General features: G+C 44.5%; 1 protein-coding gene across 1 annotated transcript in view; it reads right to left on the bottom strand.

The window, feature by feature from the left end:
- The window catches only part of fat4 (FAT atypical cadherin 4), a 105,196-nt gene extending 82,530 nt beyond the window's left edge, over window positions 1-22,666 (bottom strand). The window contains exons 1-2 of the mRNA XM_071546719.1: window positions 22,654-22,666; window positions 17,564-22,590 (exon numbers count right to left, since the gene is read on the bottom strand). Coding sequence (XP_071402820.1) covers window positions 17,564-22,590; window positions 22,654-22,666 — 5,040 coding nt within the window. The remainder of the gene's footprint in view (window positions 1-17,563; window positions 22,591-22,653) is intronic.
- Between the last annotated feature and the right edge of the window lie 463 nt (window positions 22,667-23,129).

Here is a 23,129-nt window from a genome sequence, read left to right as displayed (position 1 = left end):
GAATTGTATTGAGTTCAGACCCAACAAAGCAGCGCTACATAATTTTATCATCAAATCAGATGCTGAAATTATTTTTGGCAATTTCTGGCAATACGTTCGGTTTGTGTTTTGGAACACACGAAAAACACACACTACCAGAAATTATTCCATCCTTCACACATCCTGGACGTCTGCCCGGACTAAACCCACATACAGTATTTATCAAGGAGAAAACAGAGCCAACGCTTACTTCAAAGAGAGGCCTTGATAAGACTGACCCGATAACCTTAAACCTAGACTAGTGTACTACATCTCTGATGAGTGGCCAGAGCTCTTTGGTTATCATAAATTAGTAAAAACAAGTGCTAGTGCTTGAGACTAGGGCTCGGCCGACATGGATTTTTGAAGGCCAATACCAATATTTTTGGATTGAAGCTGCCAATAGACAATATCTTAAAATTTTTACCATTTTCATGCCAAAAAACATCAAAATATTTGAAGTATTCAGTGTTTCCCTCCAGAAATGTATTCTTGTCAGAGTGTAAGAACCTCTGAATAAGCATTTAGAGCTTCATAAGATGCTAAAACTCTCCACTGAAAACCAGACTAATGAAATTCTTTTAGGTGGGTTAGCAGCTCCTTAAGGCAGGGTGAGGCAGGTTTCATTGCAGGTTTTACAGACTTGTCACTCCTGAAACTAGAGCTGCAACGATTAATCGATTAATCGATTAGTTGTCAGCTATTAAATTAATCGCCAACTATTTTGATAATCGATTAATCGGTTTGTGTAATTTTTTAAGAAAAATAAGTCATAATTCTCTGATTCCAGCTTCTTAAATGTGAATATTTTCTGGTTTCTTTACTCCTCTGAACTGAATATCTTTGGGTTGTGGACAAAACAAGACATTTGAGGACGTCATCTTGGGCTTTGGGAAACACTGATCAACATTTTTCACCATTTTCTGACATTTTTTTTTCTGACAGATTAATCGACAATGAAAATACTCGTTAGTTGCAGCCCTACCAGAAACTATCATATCTTCACCTTTATCATATCGGCGAGGGATGACAGTGACAAGCCGATATCTGATTCTTACTAAAAGGCCAGTATCGGCCCGACGTATCAGACGAACCCCACTTGACCCAGACAGACCCCGCAGCTCCCCGTACGGTAGGTACACCGCGGCCCTCGAGTGAAGAGCGCTCTTCTGCAAAATGAAGACAACAAACACCCTCTGCGCTCGGAGGCGATGGGGTGCGAGGGTGGCGGGGGTCAGCGAATGAAACGACAACACCTCTGCAGCCACTTGACAGAATGAAAAAAGAGAGGGAGAAGGGAAAGGGGGGTGGGGGGGGGGTGTTTGAGAGAGGGAGAGGGTGGGAGTAGCACTTGAGGCCAGAATGGAAGACACAAGCCTCCCAGCAGCAGCAGTCAGAGGCAAGGGGACACAGGGGCTACTGTTCCCATTGAGGCCTTTGTCTCCCAGACCCTCTCTTGTTTTTCCTCAGCAAACCGTGGGCACAATGAAGGCGGCGTGCTCCCCTCCCCTCGCCCAAAGGGCTGTCAATACTGGACCTATCAGACCCTGAATGGCCGAATCAGCCTTCCCATGAAAATCAAGTCAATGACCTGCTTCCCCTGGCTCTCCTCCTTGTGAAGTGGGTGACAGCTATAATTTCAATAAGTAAGACAGAGGGAGAGAGAGAGGGAGAGCAAGGAAGAGAGTAATGGAGAGAGGGAGAGAGAGAGCGCAAGGGAGAGAGAGAGAGGGTTTTCTCACATGTTGCTGAGGGGACTTTGCCTTAGACCCGGCAGCCTAATATAAAATGCATTAATTCCTTCGCTGTGAGCTCACCGTAAATGATTTGATTGTGGCCGATTCGACATAGTTTTCCTGGCTTCCCTAAGCACCATAAAAAAAAGAAAAAAAAAAAAACATGATGCTGGGAATGCTAAGACAATTTTGAACCAAACATTTAACTTCAGCCTTCTGACCCAATCAAGTGGAAGAGAAGACAGGCTTTGTCCACCTTGGCCCATCCAAGAAAAGTTAGAGAGGGGAGGGGAGGGGAGGGGGGGGGGAAGAGGAAAAGAAACGTAAAGATTTTGCCAAGCTTTTGTCACGCTTTAAGGACTGGCTTAGTCAATTGCTGTCAGATCAAGAAGACAGAAAGAAAAACAGCCGTGGTTGCCTTATATAAAAAAACACTTTCTCTCGCAGCCAAGTCGGGAGAGTCCCCATAGACAGAATTACACAGTTACTTTTAAAGGATTTGCATTTAAAAGATTGCGTACAGGCCTGAATGCGGGTCGTTTCCCCGTGACCATAGAAACACTAGAAAAGGTGGAAAATTCAGTCCGCTGAACTTTAAACGACTTTATTAAAGTGTCACTAATCAGAAGTGAAAGACACAAGGTTTTAGTGTTTGGGCAAACTTACAGAAAAACTCTAAAAAAGCTTAATGACCTGTTAAGAGCATTACTTTGAAAAGCCTTGTTGATGTCCCATTCCATAATAAAGAAAGGGCCCATTGCTCACGTCGGGAAAAAAAATTAATACCCTAAAAATTCCAAGAATTTCACTTAAGTGTGGTGCTGAAGAATTCTGAAATCAGGCCAGCAGAGTTACAATAACAATCCCTTCACACAGAGTATAATACCGGCCTCTTCTCTAGTTTTTTTTTGTCAAAGACGAAATAAGTGTAGTATAGAATTTTAGCCCACGTAAAGCAACACATTATATTATTACAGAAAAATACAGTATATCAGTGTTTCAATGAAAATACACATTTTTCACTTTGGATCCAGAACATGATTGAGAGCGCTCTCTAAAAACTCACCGGTCGTGGAAATGTAATCTAACAATTTTTACAAATTGCCGATGATAAATGGTTGATTCAAAAACATTCTGGCGTGTATTTCCCCCCAGAAATAGCCAAATTCCTAAGCAGAAAATTGCTACCATTACAGCGTAATGGGATAACAACCCAAAGAATAATCCCTAGCTAACAATGGTGAGGTTTGAAAAGACTCCTGTGAGTCCTGCTTGGTGTCTGCCAGGGGAGCGCAGCGTTTTACAGCCACCAACCGGCGATGTAATCTCCACTCAATGGAGACCTGGAGAGAGAACCTCCACACTGGGGTCTCTATCCCCTTCATCCACCCCCCCCCCCCCCACCCCCCCCATCTGTCTGTTCATCTCTCCATCCACCCTTCCATCCCATCCCCAAGGCCAATCCCAAGAAATGGATAGAGCAAACCTCATTTCCATCCAACAAAAACTGGGGTGGGGGGGTTGGGGGTCTCGTGATCGGAAAGAATAAAACTCCAACTGCAGGGTAGACCGCCGATTTATCAAGACAGGGAGGGATTGAGAGAGGGGGGGGTGGGGGGGGTTGGATGAATTAACATTAGTGCTACAGATTAAAAAGAGCCTCTGATCTTCCAGGCTGGTCCTAATCATATACACCCTAAATGAATCATCCCGGGACTTCTCCTGCGTTGATCTCAGCGCGAGAATTAATTAAAGTGAGAATGAACTGATATATGCAGAGTACGGGAAAAACAACAATGTAAACAACACCAACAATGGGATAATGATTGCAGGGGCTAATTTGTGTCATAATGATATGAATTGGATTTTGCGAGACTAGCATGGTTAATGAGGGAAACAAAATTCCTTTTTTTTTGAAGATGAGAGGTTTTAAAATGCGGTGGAAGGGTTGTTGTTTCCCATTTCGCCTTCTTAGCATAATTTCAGCATAAAGCACACAAGATTGTAATACACTGTAAAGGACGCGCATAAGTCATTTACCACTGCGAACTACAACATTTTTAGTTAAATAAGCAAATTTGATACTAGTATAGTCCTATTTTTTTTTTTTTTTTTTACTTAGAAATGCAAAGTTTCCCAATTATTATTATTATCAAAAATTGTGAGTGTGATACTGAAAAATGAATAATAAGAATCTACAGATAGCTCCTACTTAGCCTCGAGCCCTAATTTTGAAGTGGCAATCTGCAAAATCCTTGAATTTTTTATTTTTACACTGTATTTTCAGTTGATGAAGTTTGAATTTATGTTTAAGTTTCTCTTTTCTTTGTCTGTGCAGCCACGGTGGCTATCGCTGCTCATGCTAACTATACCCAGTTCTTCTGTTGCAGAGGTTGAATCACTATTGTGTTATATCAATCAGTGATACAGAGTAGCAAAATGGAGATTTATTTATATGAAAAAGTTCATTAATTCATTCACATTCAACTTCAAAACCTCAGATCATTTATGCAGCATCACTGTCAAATCCCCTTCAAATTTAAACATTTTCCCTCTTAATCACGCGAACCGCAACGGCCCGGGAGAAGAGGTTCATACAATCCCAACTCCTGTGAGAGGCTGCAGTCGGCGTGACCCTAATACCAAACAGCACCATGTCCATACAGCCTCCATATGGAGCCCGATGCTAGGGGCAGACGGGGCATTTGACAGTCAGGGGATCAAACTGGTTCCATATGACCGGTGCTGGCATTAGTCCAAGCCTGGGGCAACTGTGACTTCCTCATAGCAGAGGTAGAGGGCTAGTGCAAACTCAACAGAGGGGGTCGTGTATAAACCCACTGAAGATATATTGAGTTTCAAATACAGTTCAGAATCTGATGCCCAAGTGCTGTTATAGATTTCCATATGAAGGCTTTCAATCCGAGATACAAGATATCCAGAATTTGAAAAAAAAAACAACCTCCTTTTCCTTCTATTCAAGTTATGAGTTATCTTAAGAAAAAATAATCTTTTGGAAGATAGTATCACATGTTTTTTTAAATATTAGCTGATGGTTTTCAGGTAGCATTTTGGAATGAAACCCTTAATATACTGGTAGGTGATTGGACGTCTCAGAGCAGTTAGAGAAGATTTTTTTCACCATGCTCAGATTATTTCACCTTAAAGCATATACTTTATTAACAAAAATATCACGACTACTCCATTTTCTGAAGAGAAAAGACACAAAGGCAGCTTGTCTCCTGAAATCCTTTGCCAGACACACAGTAGGGCATGTAGCTAGGGAAAACGAAAGCCACACTCTAGCATTAGCATTTTCTTTTCCCATAACAAATATATAACAAGCCCTTGGTATAACGTTACTGACGGGAAAACGTCTCAGCAGAGTATGAAGAGTTAACTTCAGGGTGATTTCACATTAAAGCATAGTTTATTAACAAAAATATAATGTTTTTGTGTCTAGTGTCAAGGCTAGCATTAGCATTAGCCATGCTAGCATGGATTCACGCCAGTGTTAGATCCAGGTGCCTGATGTAAGAAGACAACACATAAAAACAATCTTCCAAATCCCAAATCATAGGGTTACTTCATTACCAACTGAACCATGTAGGCTGATTTCAAATATTTTACAAAAACATATTAAAATTGTAATGGTAGTGTGTAAGTAATTATACCAGATGTGATGTTGACTTCAGCTTCCTCAGTGCTCTGCTGTACTGTACTAAAACTGTCAGAAACAAGTGTATCAAGACCACGGACCTAATTTATGAAACATTCTTATGGAAAAATTTTGTGGTTGCAAGCAAATCCAAGCCAAAGCTGTGACTCATAAAAAGTAATCTTGTTGTCAAAATCAGCAATTTACATAAATTTCCTCCAAATGTCTGCATTTATCAAACACTAAAACCGTTTCTCTCATTGTCTGAAGGTATGAATTCGGCAGACCTACTTTGATTTTTATCTTTGACATGATAATATGATGAAATCACGGATAAAGTCAAGAAATTTTTTTTTTTATGAATGAGGTCCCATGAGTGCGAATAAGTGTCTGAAGAGTGTGAATACGCCCCATAAAAGAGCAGCAAAGCGTTGGCCTCCGGAGGCAGCCAATGAGAGACAAAGAGAATATACCGCGCTGTTTTATGGCCCGGCCTGCAGCGAGGCATGATGGGAAGTAATAACCACATCATTACCAACAGCGTCTCAGCCTTGTCAGACGTCAGAGGAATAAAGGCGGCATGCAGAGATCGCGCTCGGGCTGCCAGTCTAACGCACTGTAGGACTCTGTCACACATATGCACATGCTCACACACACACACACAAACATTTATCGGCCCTGATGAAACACAATCGCCCTCTCTAAAATGAGTATATGCACACACACACACACACACACACACACACACACACACACACAGCTGGTTGTTTAGCTGCCAAGGCAAAGGCAGGGCTTCCGCTGATACCTCAAGTTCTGCCAAGGCGGGTCAAAGGTCACGCGATTCGCTGGCAAAGTCCTGACAGTGTTGCTGTTCATCGCTTCCCATTGGATCGCCAACTCATTATCAAATAACTGCATCAAATAGCATGCATATTCTCCGAGATCATGTGTAAATCTGCAAGAGGCGAGATTAGCACCGAGGCAGCTGGCATGCCAGAGGACTGCCGTGGTTTCAGGCTTTAAGACGCAGACACACACACACACATACACCACACACACACACACACACACACATTCATATGTACAAACACACACACATGCTTTCTCTGTCATACACATGTAAGGGCTTTCTCTCAAATAGTCCTTGTGATAGTCTGTCTCTCTAGCTTTCCCTCTCTCTCTCTCTCTCTCTCTCTCTCTCACACACACACACACGCACACACACACATATGTACACACACATGCTTTCTCTCTCATACACATGTAAGGGCTTTCTCTCAAATAGTCCTTGTGATAGTCTGTCTCTCTAGCTTTCCCTCTCTCTCTCTCTCTCTCTCTCTCTCTCTCTCTCTCTCTCTCTCTCACACACACACACACGCACACACACACACACATATGTACACACACATGCTTTCTCTCTCATACACATGTAAGGGCTTTCTCTCACATAGCCCTTCTGTTACTTTGTCTCTAGCTCTCTCTCTCTCTCTCTTCCTCACTCACACACACACACACACACACACACACACCACACACACATACACACATTCATATGTACAAACACACACGCTTTCTCTCTCATACACATGTAAGGACACATGTAGTCCTTCTTATACTCTGTCTCTCTAGCTTTCTTTCTCTTTCTCTCTCTCTCTCTCTCTCTCACACACACACACACACACACACACACACACACACTCTCTCTCTCTCTCTCTCTAGCACACATATACTCTTAGGCTTCTGCAGTCCACAGACCTCAGTGTAAGTGAAGACCCAATAGCACCAGGCCCCTGGAGGAGATAGAGACATAATGTAATATCTGATCACCCTCCATGTAAAACCCTAAGAACACAATGTCCTGGGAGAGAGACTTCATTACGATCTGTCTGTCAGCAGCAGGCCAGCCGAGTTTGGACAAAGTTTTGGATGATTCATTTTTCAGTTGGCTATTTTTTTTTCTGCTTGGCAGCCTACGTGTCGGTGCCAGAGACGCCTACCAGGATAACTGCAGAAAAATGAGACGTGGAAGCCAAGTTTTGGTAGATTGTGCAAGGAGTAGCCTATGCGAGCGCGGAGGCATATATGGCTGATGGCTGAATGCATGTACTGTATAAGGAGATGTACATGTGCGCATGGCAGGCACACATGTACACACACACTCACACAAACACACACAAACAAGCACAGAGACAGACATACACACACACACAAACACAAACATGTATGCACAGTCAAAATAGCCCAGTGTTTGAAAGGAAAGACCATAAAGATAACTTTCAACACAGGACTTGGTTAAATTACACCTCAACATCCCCAGACAATAGAGGCTGGTGAAATTAGGCCAGTCCATCCATTTGCATAGGAAAATCACAGAGTGGGCAAAAAGACGAGAAAAAAAGAGTAAAAATAGCACATTGTCAACGCATGTAATCGAAACCAGAGCTGCAGCTTTCTCTTATGCCCTTTAAGAGAGCAAAACAGTCAGACTTTCCTCCGTTTGCTGCTTGAGATATCATCCGCTTTAATAAAAACATAACTTTTGCCTGACAACAAAGCCAGGCCGAGCTGCTCAGGTACCCCAATCACGAGCGAGAGCCTGAGTCACGTTGACTGGACCCGCACATCGCTGCCCAAAACCCTCGCCAGCTGTTTTCAATTAAACAGGCCCAAACGGAGAGGGGAGAGGAAGGCCGCACTCACCAAAATGGCTAGCTATTTCAAGCCAGGAGTTCTTTTTTGCTCTCTGTTTCTGACAGGAGATCAGTTGTTCGAAATTTGTGTAAACACAGTGTTTTGTTTGCTATCCAGGGCCAGCCTTTGCCGGTTGCCATGCGAATCCATACGACCGTGCGAGACGGGATTGCGACGGTCTGAATGCAAATCGTGCATCCAGTGCACTCTATGATATCACGCTCAGAAAGATGCTTTGAGATGATTGCCTTGGAAATACAGAGTAGCCGAGCCAACATCGGCTAATCTGATCCAAGAATCTCCTTGAATGAGATAATAATCCTCCAAAGTGAGGCTCATGCTCACCAGTTATTGTCTTGGTGACCACAAGCTATTTTCCTGAGACGTTCCACTCTGGTGCGTGCTCAGAGAACCACAGCCTGTCTACAGAACTACCCGTGGGAGGACGATCTGTATGGGTGATTTAGCAAGCAAGGAAACAAGATTTGCTTGTGTTTCTAGAACTTTGTGAGGAGCTTCGGGGTCGACCGCACTGCAGAAACACCTGATAAGGAGCACCTGTCGAGCTGGTCAACAAGTTAATAATAATAAACTATATTTGTGTAGCTCTATTTACAATAAGGTTACAAAGAGCTGGGAAATAAAAGGAACAAAACATATCAAACAATCAGCTACAGTATAATAAGCAGAAGAAATGCACTTCTGGCTACTAGAAAGACCAGTGGAAGACGAGGCCAACAAGCTGTCAAATGAAGAGGGTAAATATAATTATGACTACCACTTCCTTGCATTATTTGCAGTATCTCACAACACTGGTTTGTATAGAAAGCGGGTGTCGGCAAAGTCGTGGAGGACCATTTTGAAAGCTGAAATATTTCGCTACTAAAATTCAAAACAGCTGTTAACTGACTGTGGCTTGGACTTTCTAGAGTCAAGGCCTGTTCAGTGGAGCAGAAAAGGCACAAGACTGTGCAGCGGTAATATTATCATAACAAAACAACTAGAAAACATAAAAAAAATCGGTTGTACTCATAATACGGAAACATCTTAATAAAGCTAGAGCGTATTCGGCACGCTGAGCAGAAGCTGCAGCGGGTCTCCTGATGGAAAACTCATAAAATAAGAGAGGAGATAACAATAACATCGGCTCTCGCTCTCTGGTGCCAGTCTATCTCTGCTTGTCTCCTGCCTCTGACACTAAAGCCCTATTCCAGCCCTCCCTCTCTCCCACAGCTCAAACCTCAATCCCCCCCCCCCCCCCCCCTACCCTACCCCACCCCCCTTCCTCCCTCCCTCTTTTCCTCCCTCGATCTCCCATCTCTCCCCCTCTCTCTCTCTCTCTCTCTCTCTCTCTCTCTGCGCTCCTAAATTATCTGTCCAGGCTGTGGGAGATACCCCTTCCTGCCTGGGGTTGCTCGTCTTACCACAGGCTGGGGAGACGAGGTGCGTGTGTGTGTGTGTGTGTGTGTGCACGCGAACACACATGTGCATGTGAGAACACTGCATACGAAGCAAAAAACGCACATCCTCTCTCCCCTTCTCGTTTGATGTCCCTGGGGGGTGGGAGGGCCGCGGAGGAGGCGACCGCACTAAATGTCACTTTGGAGGTGCCGATGATGGAGGGTCAGGGGGAAGTGAGACGTGGAAAAGAGCAGGAGTGTCTCTCTGTTCAGGAGATGAAAAGGAGACACAGGCCAGCGAGGTACCGTGGCGTAGCTCTGAGCTCAGAAAACAATGGAAATTTGCGGTGTGTATTTGTGCATGTGAACGTGTCTGAGTGTCGATGTGTGTGCGTACGTGTTTGTTGATGCTAGAGAGCTCAGTAAGTCACGTGGAAGAACAAATCATTCTGTAGCTGGGATCCATTATTACCGCAGAGAATATGTGCCAAAGTCAACCCCCTGCTCTCCCTCTTTCTCTCTCACTCCCTACTTTTTTTTTTTTTTTTTTTTTTTTTACAAGTGAAAGTAGTGGAACATTGTTTTTTTTTTTTCAAAGCTGGACAGACTTGGGCATATTTTATAGTCCCTTCACAGTCATTGCAGTGCAGAGAAGACTGATGAAGAAATCTCTGGGATGTAGTCATAGTTGAGCAAAGATTTATTTCCTTACATAGCACTTGTTCACAGGGGAAAATGTATGACCCAAATCATAACTTACCTGAGCATGCCCACTGCAGCCACTGCTAATCAACTTCGTTCTGGCTGAGTGACTATAAAGCTTGGAAACTTCAGATCACAACTTCTGATTAAACTAAACAAAAAATCCTCCCAATATAGAACAGTAAACTTTGATCACTCCTGATACACAAGCCCATAGGAGCAAGGCATTCCCAATGAGGATTAATACTATTTCAGTCGCACATTTGGCCGCCGCAGTCCGGCCATGTGTGCTTGAGACAGAGGAGCGACCCCTCCCAAATGAGGCATGACAATCAAAGTCACAGAACAAGAGAAATGTATCTCCGATGTGAAAATAAACCCTGATGCAAACTCTATGGAGCATGCACGGCCCCGGCCACATCCATTTATTATTCTAACCAAAAAACCTGCACTGACTTTGCATGAGGAAAGAGTCAGTCGAAGGGGCAAAAAATTAAAACGAGGTTGTGACCGCAGAGCTGAAACAGTTTATTTGTTCTATGTCCCCTTTGTAAACATAATTTAGCGGCAAACCTAGGTCAAAAATAGAGCTTGCAAATAATTTGTGTTTTAACCTGTTTGGAGTAGCAGCGGGGTGGAGTTACCACACCAGGACAATTCAGTTTGCCACAGAAGACAATACAATGAGTGCTAGAAAGTTCAGACAATCACAGAAAAATCTCAAACTCAATTTAGTGCTTTCATGCTTTTATGTGACTGACACTTTCCTAACATCTACTTTTTCTTGATGCAGCAAACCCCACCCATGTCATGACAAACTCTTTACCACAAACCCCCAAATTCTCCTGGTCATTCCATCTACTGGTTCTCTCCATTGGTTTGTTTAATCAGCATGTAATTTTTCTGCGTTTTATCTCTTTATTTATTGTGATTATGTGCGGTGTTGTATGCCGTGCTGCAAGCCAATTTTCCCATTATGGACAATGAAGTTTTGAACTTGAACATTTGGTACTCCAAACATTATGTGCATTCGACCAGGTCTACTTAGTGGTCTGCATTTGATCTGGCTTATCTACTCCAAGAAAAACAAAATAATGTGTTGGAATAAAAGTGCAGATCTGGGATCAGTTTGCCTTTCATGTGACCTACCAGGCGAACATCAGCATAAATCTCTTTGAGTCTCGTACACACAGACTCTGAGGATGCATAATTAGCCGTGGGATTTAATATCATCTGTTCAACGCTGAATGTCTATAGATAAAGTGACATGTATAGTCTGCTGTCAGGGAGTTAAACTAAAGATACCAACACTATCAGACCAAAGGGGGAAAAATTTGGCCATGGCTCGTAAATTTGTCTTCCCCATCAGCCACTTTAGCAGGTAACCAACTGTGTTTAAAGATCCGATTCTATTCTAAAAATCCGTCTGGCTGGTAAAACAGTGAAAGTGGCTGGTAAATTGTGGGATTTAACAGCCACAGTGGCATGAGGGCAAAAAAAACCAAAACAGTTCGTTTCCTGCTCTGATTACTAACTAACGCTTGACTTAACTTTACAGAGCGTGGCACAGCAGAACAGTGTGACCCTGTTTCTGACCTTTCAGCCTGAGGTTTGACAAATGTGTATTATGAGCCGTGCCAGTCGCTGCTCTGATACTGCCCAAAGGACGAGAAAAAAGTCAAACATGGTGAAATGTGAGATGGCTGATGAACACACATCTATCCTGATGAACTGAAGAGGCGCTCTATAGAAAAAACAAACACAGTAACATTAATATTCATCTGAACTCATCAAACGAGCTGGTAAGCGGCATTAACAGTAAAGAGAATAAGAATAACTGTTTGTATAACACTTCCAAACAAAGTTACAAAGTGCTACAATATAAATGGAACAAAACAAACACTAACAAACAATCGGCTATAATAAAAGGAAGGCTTGCACTGCTGGCTCCATTAAGCCCTGCTTTGAAACGGCATAAAACAAGACGAAAACCATCCCACTAATCTTATTTAACACTAACATTATCATACCAATATAAATGATACAGAGTAATTTGCAGTGTGGCTACCGTTAAGAGAGTTTTCCCTGCACTTGGAAAGGAGTTCGTGTGAGCCTGAACTTGAGTTTTGTGGTCAGCGTGTGTTTTTGGCTGCGCCTGTGTGTGTGTGTGTGCCTGCACGCATCTATGCATGAGTGACTGTTTATGTAAGTTTTATGGCGATTGTCTCATAAAAACGGACAGGCACTTGGACAAACCCTCCCTCCTCGCCAGCAGCTCGCCCTCGGCCCGGAGCGACCACCTACCAGGAGAGGGGCCGGCAGATGCGCCACCTCGCCGCTGACCATGTCAAAACGCACGTCCAGCCAAATTACTCCATGGATTTACGGCCTCGGTTATGGTAGGAACGTTAACCACCTTACACCCGTCTCAAACACATGTGCATGCACTCGCACACACACGCACAGACACACTCGAAATATTGCAATTACACCATGAATTACAGTACACGAGGACACAGTTTGTTCTGCATCGTTCCTTTTCCCAGCACTTGTAAAATGTCCCTTCTGAGAGGAATGAAATTTTAATACTGAGCTTGTGTTTGATTTGAATGTAATCAAAGCCTTTTTCTGTTCGGCTACAAATTTCCAGTTTAGGGGGCGATCTGTAACACTGCTGGATCCTTTTCCTGCAATTTGGAAGCTGCAGTCATCAATATTTCAATTTTTATTAATAGCTTTTCAGCCCTCACACACACACACACACACGCACACACACACACACACACACACACCAGTAACCATATCATATGGTCGCGCCCTACATGACCTTCCCCTCCCTGCCTTGTTGACCTGACTGGCTGTAGAGGTTTTATATTTCAGTGAAGTCTTTTTTTTTTTTCCTTCTATCTTCACTACATTGGCCAACCTCAATATCGCCTTTGATGGCCCAATCACATTTCCCTTAGAGTTCATGATACAGGAGGTTCAGCCGTACCAAAGAGCTGAAAGGCAAAAAGGGAGAGAGCAAGAGAGACAGAAAGAGTGGGAGAGACAGAGAGAGAGAAACAGAGAGCTGGACTTCAAAGTGTGTTGGCGATGACTTATGAATCTAACCAATCCACAACACAGGGAGACAGACAAATACAGTGTACCAGAAATGGAGTCAGACCAAAAAAAAAAAAATGAGACAAAAACCAGACAGACAGACAGACACATAAAGAGAGAAAGAGAGATACAGCTAAACAAAGAAAGGGACGAATAAAACGGAGCTCAAATCACCCATAGCAATGGAGATCAACACTAATATGAGCCATGTATCTGCCTCAGCCATCTGCATTCAGTTGTGATGTCCAAAAGCTTTGGGCCGGCAGCATGAGTACACATGCTCCCACCTGCTTAGGACATGATCCGGAGCCCTAAAATCCCTTGCTCTCTCTCTCTCGCTCTCTCTCCTCACTTCTTCCTTCCCACAATGCCTAGCAGCGCTACAGTATTCCCCTATCCGACAAGTCCGAAACCCTCCCCAAAATGTTTCCCCTCTCTCCCTCTTCCTTTATTCCCACAACTCCCAATAACACTGTTTGACATGTCCAGAACCCTCCCCCAAAAAAAAAAAACTTCTCGCTCTCTTTCCTTCTTTCTTTATTCTCTCACAACTGCTAACAGCTCTGCTGTATGCCCCTGTCTGGCTGGGGGAGAGGAGGAAGGCTGACGGGGGCATCCATACACACTCCTAAATCTGTCAAGGGAGTGACGTTGGCACAGACAAAAACATAACAAAAGCCTCCCGAATCACGGCCGGGGCAGTGTAACACTTTATCTGTGAAGGCAAAACAAAGGAAGGCCTGTTGAACGCTCCGACTGTGTTTATTTTCCAGGGGGAACAATGCGTTTTAAGGGTGGCAGTAAGAGGGGGGGGGCAACAAGGAGTGATGTAGCACTCCACGGCCTCTCCAAAAAACAGTACTTCATTTTCTTTCACAATGAGTTAAAGAAAACAATCGTGGCAATCCAGAGGGTTGGAGAGGGTTGGAGTGAGTGTGAGGAGGAGGAGGGAGAGCCAGGGAGAGAGAGAGAGAGAGAGAGAGAGAGAAAGAGAGAGAGAGAGAGAGAGAGAGAGAGAGAGAGAGAGCATTGAGGATTAGAAACAGAGATAGTCAAGGTGGCAAAGAGAGGGTGAAAAACTTTCCAATTCTTCCTCTGTTATTTATTTATTATTACTTTACTTGTTATCTATTTCTTTTCCTTAGCCTTCTCCATAATACACGATCATTGTGGGGAAACGAGAATGCTTGCTATGTCTATTTTCTGGCTTTGACCCTTGCATTTCTTCCTTTGGTTTGCTTGTAATGCTTGTAATCTAGGAATTGAAGCATATTCTCTACTGTTGCAGTCAGTGTAAGAGCATTATCAAAATGCCTGAAATGTTAAGATGTAAAATGTGAAGGGGAGGATAAGGGGAGGGGGTGGGTGGGCACTGTGTATAATTGCTACTACATACTTCAGGTGGTATGTTTACCAGACTTGTTGTCAAGCATATAAAACTGCTTTAACACTAGGCAAGGAATTTTTATGTAAAAATACACCCATCTTATTAGTCTAAATCACAAAGTGCGGCGGCAGAGAAGAGCTATTTGCCAAAATGAAATCTGGTTGCGGGTATGTTCCCTTCTCTGCCCACAGGAAGTGATGAATCGAAACTTAAGAGCAAAATACAAAACAAAAGTCTCCTAAACAGTACGAGTGAAAGCTGGATTCACCAACAACGGCTGAAGCTGCTGCCAAAATATTTTTTTCACCATCTCCACTCCTATCAGCCACTAAGAAGAAGAAATGCAAGTCAAAAGGAATGTGCAGTTTACCGACATCACATTGCATGATTTCTGGGTAATGAAGTACTTCAAACTTTAGAATATTCATTCATTTTTATCTCCCCTTGCCACTTGGGGCTGCCAAAGTGCGAAGTTTCCTATTGCAGCTTTAACTGACCTCCAAATATTTTCCTGTGATTGTCTAACTTTCTGTCACTCATTGTATTGTCCTATGTGGAAAACTCCACCCATGTGGTACCTTCAGCGGGTTAAAACAAACGCTAAGAATTCTTTGCAAATACTATATGACCCAGATGTGCTGCAAGCTTTACATACTGCGACAAAGAATCTAATCAGTGATCACTGACAATGAAACCTATTAAAATGCCTTGAGACAGAATAAAAACAACCCCCCCCGCGCCCCCCACCCACTCCAAAGCAAGCCCAGCAGGGTCCTGAGTTGTTTAAGATCATGACCATCGATAAAGCATGTCCAGCCGAATTCTCTTTGTTTGAGTGTTTCCAAAACATCACACACGGTGCATAGCTGAGGAAAAATGGCTGCCAGCTTTCCTCATGCATCTAATCAATGGGGAGAATGGAAAGTGGAGAATGTGAAAGGGTCACAACCCCAGGGATGGAAATAATCCTCCAGTTGCTACTGGGTATCTGGTGCATAAACACTGCGCTGGAAAAACATTAGTCTTAGTCTGAAGGTTTACACTATTGTAGCACACTGTGCTTTGAGGTACCAATGACAGACTGGAGATATATATTAATATGTCTGGTTCATTTTTAATATATATACTGTATATATTACAGGTACAACCACAAGGGCCACAACTGCCCATTGCAGTGCACCACAAAACTAAACCATATTTCCTATTGGGAAAGGTCATTTTAAATCCGCCTAGTGCCTGGGTTATTAGGTCTCACACTTATAAAAGTGAAGAAATTGACTGCACAGTGAAACGATATGGTAAAGTCATCTCTCCAAGCGGGTGAGAAAGTTCAGGCTTTGCATGAAACCAAGCTGGAGTATTAGGTTTGGGAAAGGAGCACTATATTTCTCTATTAGCCCAGTAGTAGAGGAACGGAGGAAAGGAGATTGCCATCTTTGCTGCAGGCAAAATGAGTGAACATTTGATATTCCCATTTGGCCGAGCATACCTTTAAGTTAACTTAGCTAACAAGATTTTGCCAAGTAATCCTTGATTTCAATAATATTTGAGTTTGTCTCCAAATAACTGATTGCTGCATTGAATTTCAATTTCAATATTTTCAGTGGTTGAAAAGGCATCCATAACAACTGTCAAAGGCATCCGACTAATCTTAAACTCTTAAATCATTTCACATCAGGCATTTTTTAAAGTGCCCTCCAAAGCAATAATATAAAACACATTTCTTAAGGGGAACAGCAGCCTTTTGGGTTTTGCTCTGAAAACTCCAATTTATATACGTGTATCATCAAGCCTGTAATAACATGGCATTTTAAGTCCTGGATGAAATTTCCAAAACACATATAGAATCACATTTGTTTTTCATTTGACTAGTGGCTAGGCCTTAGCCACCCAAAACTGGGTTTAGGGTTCCCGCATTCTACTTCACAGAATTTAACTCTATCCCTTAGGGAAAGTTCAAGAGAAGCCTAAAAGAGGTGCATCATATAATGCAAACTCAATGGACAGCTTAAGTTTCACTCTGGGATTTTTTTTCCTGTCCCCCCTGCCCTCACATCTTTTCACAGAGTCTTAAGAGGTCACCCAATTTTAATGGTCACTTATTGCCTGTGGAGCAGGGCCCGGTGGTACAAAAAGTACCCCAAGACCACCCCAGTGCCAAAACAGCCTCAGGCTCAAAAGCTCAATGTGATACTGGCACTGATGATGCATACCTGGACTGGAAGACCATATGAATTACTCTCTTTTTCATTTCTTCTTGAGACACTGAGGAAACCATCATGGGCCTTGACCCTGATAGAACAGCCCAGAATTATTTATGTCTACAGTGGGGAAATTAAAAGTAGTCCTTTTTTGATTTGTGGAGTTCATATCCACTGATAAGAATATTCCAGTTCATAACAGCAGGAGAACAGCTCATGCAGAGTACATGCAACACTCATTTCCCTTTCCCAGACTACTCAAATATTAGAGCAGGCACGTGCTAGAGGAATTGTTATGGCCAGTATGTTTTTGGGAACTGGAACAATAAAGTTATCATGCCAAAGAACAGGGCCTTCTTACTCATGTCCAAGGTAATTATGATTTAATATAACACAGGAACACACATAAAAAAGGGAATTTAATTAATGAGCAGACAAATGCAATAGTAGGTGGATCCGTTTTATGTGTGACTTGGACACTCTCACTGCCCATTTTTTCCAGGTGAAACCTTGATCTCATTTCACTTATTCCATCCAAATGTCTTAAACAAATGCCAGTGGTCATTCATGCCCTCTTCCTGCCAAACAGATCAAATAGACCAATAGACCAAATAAGGTAGCTTTCCAATACCTGTAGGGAATAGAAAGCTCAGCAGTGTACTAACCTCAGCACGCTGTGTCCTGGGCTGGCTGGCGTCTGTCTCGATGGCGTACACGTCCACCAGGTAGAGGTCGGAGCCTTGCTCTCGGTCCAGCTCGGCGGCTGTCTGTATCACTCCGGTGTGGCGGCCAATGGTGAACAGGCGTCCCACGGCTTTGCCACCGCTGCGCACCGCCACAATGAAAAACTCCACTTTGGTCCCGGAGCCCCTCGGGCTTGAGGCATCCAGTGAGATGACATTGGTGCCCGGCGGCTGGCCCTCTTTGACGATGGTGATGTATTTAGGCTGGGAGAAAACAGGCCCATCAACCCCTTGGAGGATGATGGCCAGCTCGGTTCTGGAGGTCTTGCGGTCGGTGCCGTGGTCAGTGGCCGACACCGTGAGGGTGTACACGAGCCTGGACGGTACCAGCTGGGAGGCCAGACGGATATCCCCACTGTACCGGTCCATGATGAACGTGTCCGAGTCCCCTTTCACCAGCTCATACTCCACTTCCCCGTTCGCCCCCTCGTCAGGGTCAAAGGCCACCACCGTTGTGAGGATGGAGCCGATGACTATGTTGGGCTCAGCCACAAGAGCATTCTGGGATACAAAAGTGGGGACATTATCGTTCAGGTCCGTGACCCATATCGTGACGTTCTTTAGGGCAAAGCGACGGAACTCTGCTGGGACGGCCTGGTCGGTGGCTTTGATTGTCAGTTCAAACAGATTGGAGAACTCCCTGTCTATCTGCTTGCTTGTAAATATGAGCCCACTGCTGGGGTCAATGTTGAAGTGGCCTCCTCGGGGAGTCTGCTGAACAATGGAGTATTCCAGTTGGCCGTTTATGTCTGCGTCTGTGTCATGAGCTGTAATTGTCATGACTGAGGCTGAGATGGGAAGGTTTTCAGGGATTGATTTGAAAATATCACCAGGGGTAAATATGGGTGGATTGTCATTAAAATCTCTGACATGAATGACCACAGGAATGGATGAAGAGCGGGGTGGTCTACCATTGTCTTTTGCAGTGATGTTAAGCTTGTAAAATGACTGAGTTTCAAAGTCCAGTTTTTTAACTAAAAAGATGCTGCCAGTGTTGGGGCTAATGCTGAATGTGCCGTGGTTGTTTGTGGCTGTAATGCTATAAATTATGTCTGCATTTTGACCAGAATCTGCGTCAGTGGCGGTCACAGAGGCCACCAACTCCCCTATCCTCATGTTCTCCAGCACATCCACAGACAGTGCGGATTTGGGGAAGGAGGGGGAGTTGTCATTCTCATCGAGAATGCTAATGCTGAGCATACAAGAGGAGGACAAGGGCACAGTTCCAGCATCAACAGCTATGATTTTCAGTGAATAGGAGGATGTGGATTCATAGTCCAGCTTTCCAACTAGAGTAACCTGTCCAGAGCTGCCGTCGATGTTAAATTGGCCCTCCTCGTTGCCATCGGTTATGTGGTAAAGGACCAGTCCATTTTTGTTCTCATCCACATCGGAGGCAGAGACCCGCAGCAGTTGTGTCATGTTCTGGGCTGACTCCGAGATGGAGGCCTGGTAAATGTCCTTGGTGAATTTGGGTGGGTTGTCGTTGATGTCTTGAATGTAAACCTGCACTTTGGCCTGGTCTCTGAGGGGCTTGGGGAGACCCTGGTCTGATGAGACGACCATGAAGCTGAACACAGCGGCGCCTCTTTGTCTCATGAGTGACTCGCGGTCCAACTGCAGCGTGCTGGTCAACTCCCCTGTGATGGCATTCAACTCAAAGTTGGGCTGCGGAGTCTCAAATGTATATCTAACCTCACTGTTAGGGCCAAAGTCCTTATCCTCAGCAAAAACCAGCCCAACTAGTGACCCCCTCTTCTGCTCTTCCTCAAAGCGGAACACATAATTGGTGCTGTTAAAGAGGGGACGGTTGTCGTTTACGTCATCTAGAATTACACTGACATTGACACTGGCACTTAGAGGCTCCACTGCTCTGTCTGTGGCCACAACCACCAAGTTATATCTGTCCTGTATTTCTCTGTCCAGCTCTGCTTTGATGTACAATTGCCCGTCTGGAAAAATACCAAAGACATCACCTGTGTTGCCACCAACGATGTCGTACATAATCTCTCCGTTCAGGCCAGAGTCTTTGTCGGTGGCCTCCACTTTGAAAAAGCGGCTGTTGACAGGCTCAGACTCCAGGATGATGACCTCATATGAGAGCTGATCAAACACGGGGGAGTTGTCGTTGACGTCATATACGCTGACTGTGAGAATGAGGCTGGAGGTGCGCTGGGGGACCCCCATATCTGATGCTATGACCTCCACCTGATAGGAGCTGGTGGTGACCTCCATTGGCCCAGTCAGAGTGATGAGGCCATGCTTCTCATGAATGTGGAACAGGCCTTTGGGGTTTTGTTTGAGGCTGTAGACCACCATGCCGTTAGTGCCCTCATCAGGGTCTGAAGCTTTGGCCTGGAATATGACGTGCCCGGTGCTCCAGTTTTCAACGGCACTGACATGTTCCATAGCATGGATAAAATGAGGGGCGTTATCATTTAAGTCCTTCACAGTTATGTTAACAAGGGCCTCGCCTGTGACCTCCCCACCTCTGGCGACAACTTTCAGCTGATAAAAACCCTGCTCCTCTCTATCTATCTGACTGGATGCTGTGATCTGACCTGCACTGTTTACAGCATAAAGCCCCCGCTGGTCCCCAGAGGTGATTAGATATGTAATGTTTGTGTTCAAATCAACAGTGGTGGCAGACACGGTCCCTATGACTGTCCCAATGCCCACATTTTCAAACATGACAAAACTGTACACTTTCTGGCTAAAGGTCGGGGGGTTATCCTGTGTGTCTATGACAGTTACGGTCACAATAGCATGAGTGTGCGACCGGAGGCCGCTGCCATCTGCTGCTGTCACCTGCAGCTGGTAGGCGGTCTTCTCCTCTCTATCCAGGGGCACTAGCGTGGTAATTTTCCCTGTGTTGCTATTAATATGGAATTTGGACGTGTCTCCGGCAGTAATTATATATTTGACTGTGCCATTTCGACCCAAATCGGGGTCTGTGGCTGATACAGTGGTTACATAAGAGCCCGAGGGCTCATTTTCTTTCACATTGGCAAAGTACTGCACAGGGTAGAAAACTGGCCTATTGTCATTGATATCCCTCAGGGTGATGTTGACTTTTCCTACAGAGTGCAGAGGGGGGCTGCCTGAGTCTGCTGCCTGGATGTAGAGTAAGTAGGAGGCCTGGTCCTCCCTGTCTAGCTCTACGGCTGTGCTTAATCGGCCTGACACGGCATCCAGGCGAAACAGCTCCTGGACGCTGGCTGGAGTCTCCGCATCAAATGAGAACCGGATAGTTCCATTGGCCCCAAGGTCGTCATCTGAAGCAGACAGCACAACCAGCTCACTGCCGGCAGGACTGTGCTCCACGAGGGAAACGTGATACGTGCTCTGTGTAAATGTGGGCACTTGGTCATTCACATCAGTGATGTTGACTATCAATTTAGTGTAGGAGATTTTGGGCTGCAGCCCCTGGTCTTTGGCACTAATGTTGAGCACAATTTCAGATGCTATTTCCCTATCCAGCAAAGCGGCACTGGTAACCAGACCACTGTTTTCACTGATGGAGAACCAGCCCAGAGCGTTTCCAGACACCAGGGAGTAGCGCAGGTTGGCATTCTGCCCAGAGTCGCCATCTGTTGCAGAGACCCCTTTAATGTAGCTGCCTTTTGGTATGTCTTCACTGATATCTACTCTGTACAGTGCTTCCTGGAATATGGGTGGGTGATCATTGATATCATTCACAAAAATAACCAAGCTGGCAAAGGAGGACCTGGCCATAGGCTTGCCATTGTCTGACACAGACACGGTCAGGTTGTATGAGGAAATTCGCTCTCTGTCTAAAACACTGGCCACTTTGATCAGACTTAAATTGGGGACCGGAGATGTGTGCACTTCAAAGTGTCTCTGCTCGTTGCCTCCTAAGATTGAAACAGATATGTTGCCATTAGCTGTGGGGGAGTCTGAATCAGAGACAGTGAGTAAAGCCACTACAGTACCAATCTGGGCATTTTCATCAACAGAGGCAAATTTAGAAGTAGTGGGAAAATAGCGAAATTTCACTACCGGGTCATTATCATTCACATCCAGGAGTTTGATTGTGGCCTCTGTTCTGCCTGACAGAGAGGGAACCCCATTATCCATTGCATGAATAGTCAAGGAATACTCTTTCTTGCTTTCATAATCCAAACCCTCTTTTATAATAATAGTACCTGCTTTAGGGTCAATTTGGAAAGGTGTTCCCTCATCTAGAAAGTACCGTATATCAGCATTGGCTCCCTCATCTTGATCTGATGCTGTAATTTGCAGAACACTAGATCCTACTGCTGCATCCTCAAAAACACTGGTCTGATACTGGTCTTGGTCAAAAATAGGGGGGTTGTCATTTATGTCTTGAATAGTGACATTCACTTGCAGGTAGCCAAACTTTTTCGGGTCTCCTTTGTCCTCTACTTCAATGAGGAGTTGGTAAAAGGGAGTAACTTCCCTGTCCAAGCCTCCAGTTGAAACAAGGTGCAAGAATGCCCCCTCTCCACTAGGATTGACTGTAATATCCAAGCGGAATTTCCTCTGGTCGTTGCCGTTCACTATTCTGTAAGTGGTGTGATCAACTCCGTTACTTCCAATGTCTGAATCTGTTGCAGTGTCCAGAATCACTTGTCTGCCACTACTGGCGTCCTCTTTAAAAGACACCACGATTGACGCGTCTGGAAACACCGGGGAATTATCATTTATATCCAAAACCACAATCCTGACTTCAGTGGGATAGGTGGGTTGGCTGGACAGCACCACAACGTTGATGACATCACTCTGTAAAACCTCTCTGTCAATCACCGAGGAGGTGTAAATGACTCCAGTGGTGCCGTTAATTGCAAAAAGTTTGTGGTTCTCGCTGAAGCGGTAAGTGAAGCTGGGCTTGGTCTCTATCGTGCCCACATAGGTGCCGATGGGCTGCTCCTCCAGGACCTGAAACTCTTGACGGACTTGGCTGGATGCTGAGTATTGCGATAGAGTCCATAACATCAGTAAAATCAAATGAAACCGGCCTAAGCCCCTACCTGTGAGCGCCATGGTCAATAAGCCAGTCCACCTTTTTCAGACAAAGTCCATGCCTATGATGCATCAACTTTATTAAAGTTGGACGGATCACTCAAAGCATTGTATTCCAGAAAATGTGCAGAAAAAACTCAATGAGAAAGCCAGCTACGGCGCGCCTCTTTCCCCACTTGTTCAGTTTCTATAAGTACTCCAGAAGTGTTATTTTATCCCGTGCAACACTGTGCTTCAATGCAACAAAATCCTCTGAATGGAGAGTATGATTCCTGCAGACCAAGGAAGTTTTTACCTCAGCTCCTCTGTCGCAAAAAGCATCTCCTGGACGGAATCTGACAATCCATTATGATACCAAAACAAAACAAAACTAAAGTTCCTGGCCCCGTGGAGAAATTTTAAAAAAGTTTATCCAGAAGTTAGGACGCGGTTCAGCAGTGTTGAGTCTATGATGCACCGTCCCGTGGAATAACGGTGCAGGCGC

Source organism: Centroberyx affinis, unplaced genomic scaffold (assembly GCF_046629955.1).
Source record: "Centroberyx affinis isolate AG114_WGS23_722 - 3 ecotype Tasmania unplaced genomic scaffold, CSIRO-AGI_Caff_v1 ptg005393l_1, whole genome shotgun sequence".
In the NCBI taxonomy this organism is placed as follows: domain Eukaryota; kingdom Metazoa; phylum Chordata; class Actinopteri; order Beryciformes; family Berycidae; genus Centroberyx; species Centroberyx affinis.
Note: the sequence above shows the minus strand (reverse complement) of the source record. Positions and strands in the feature narration are given on the sequence as shown.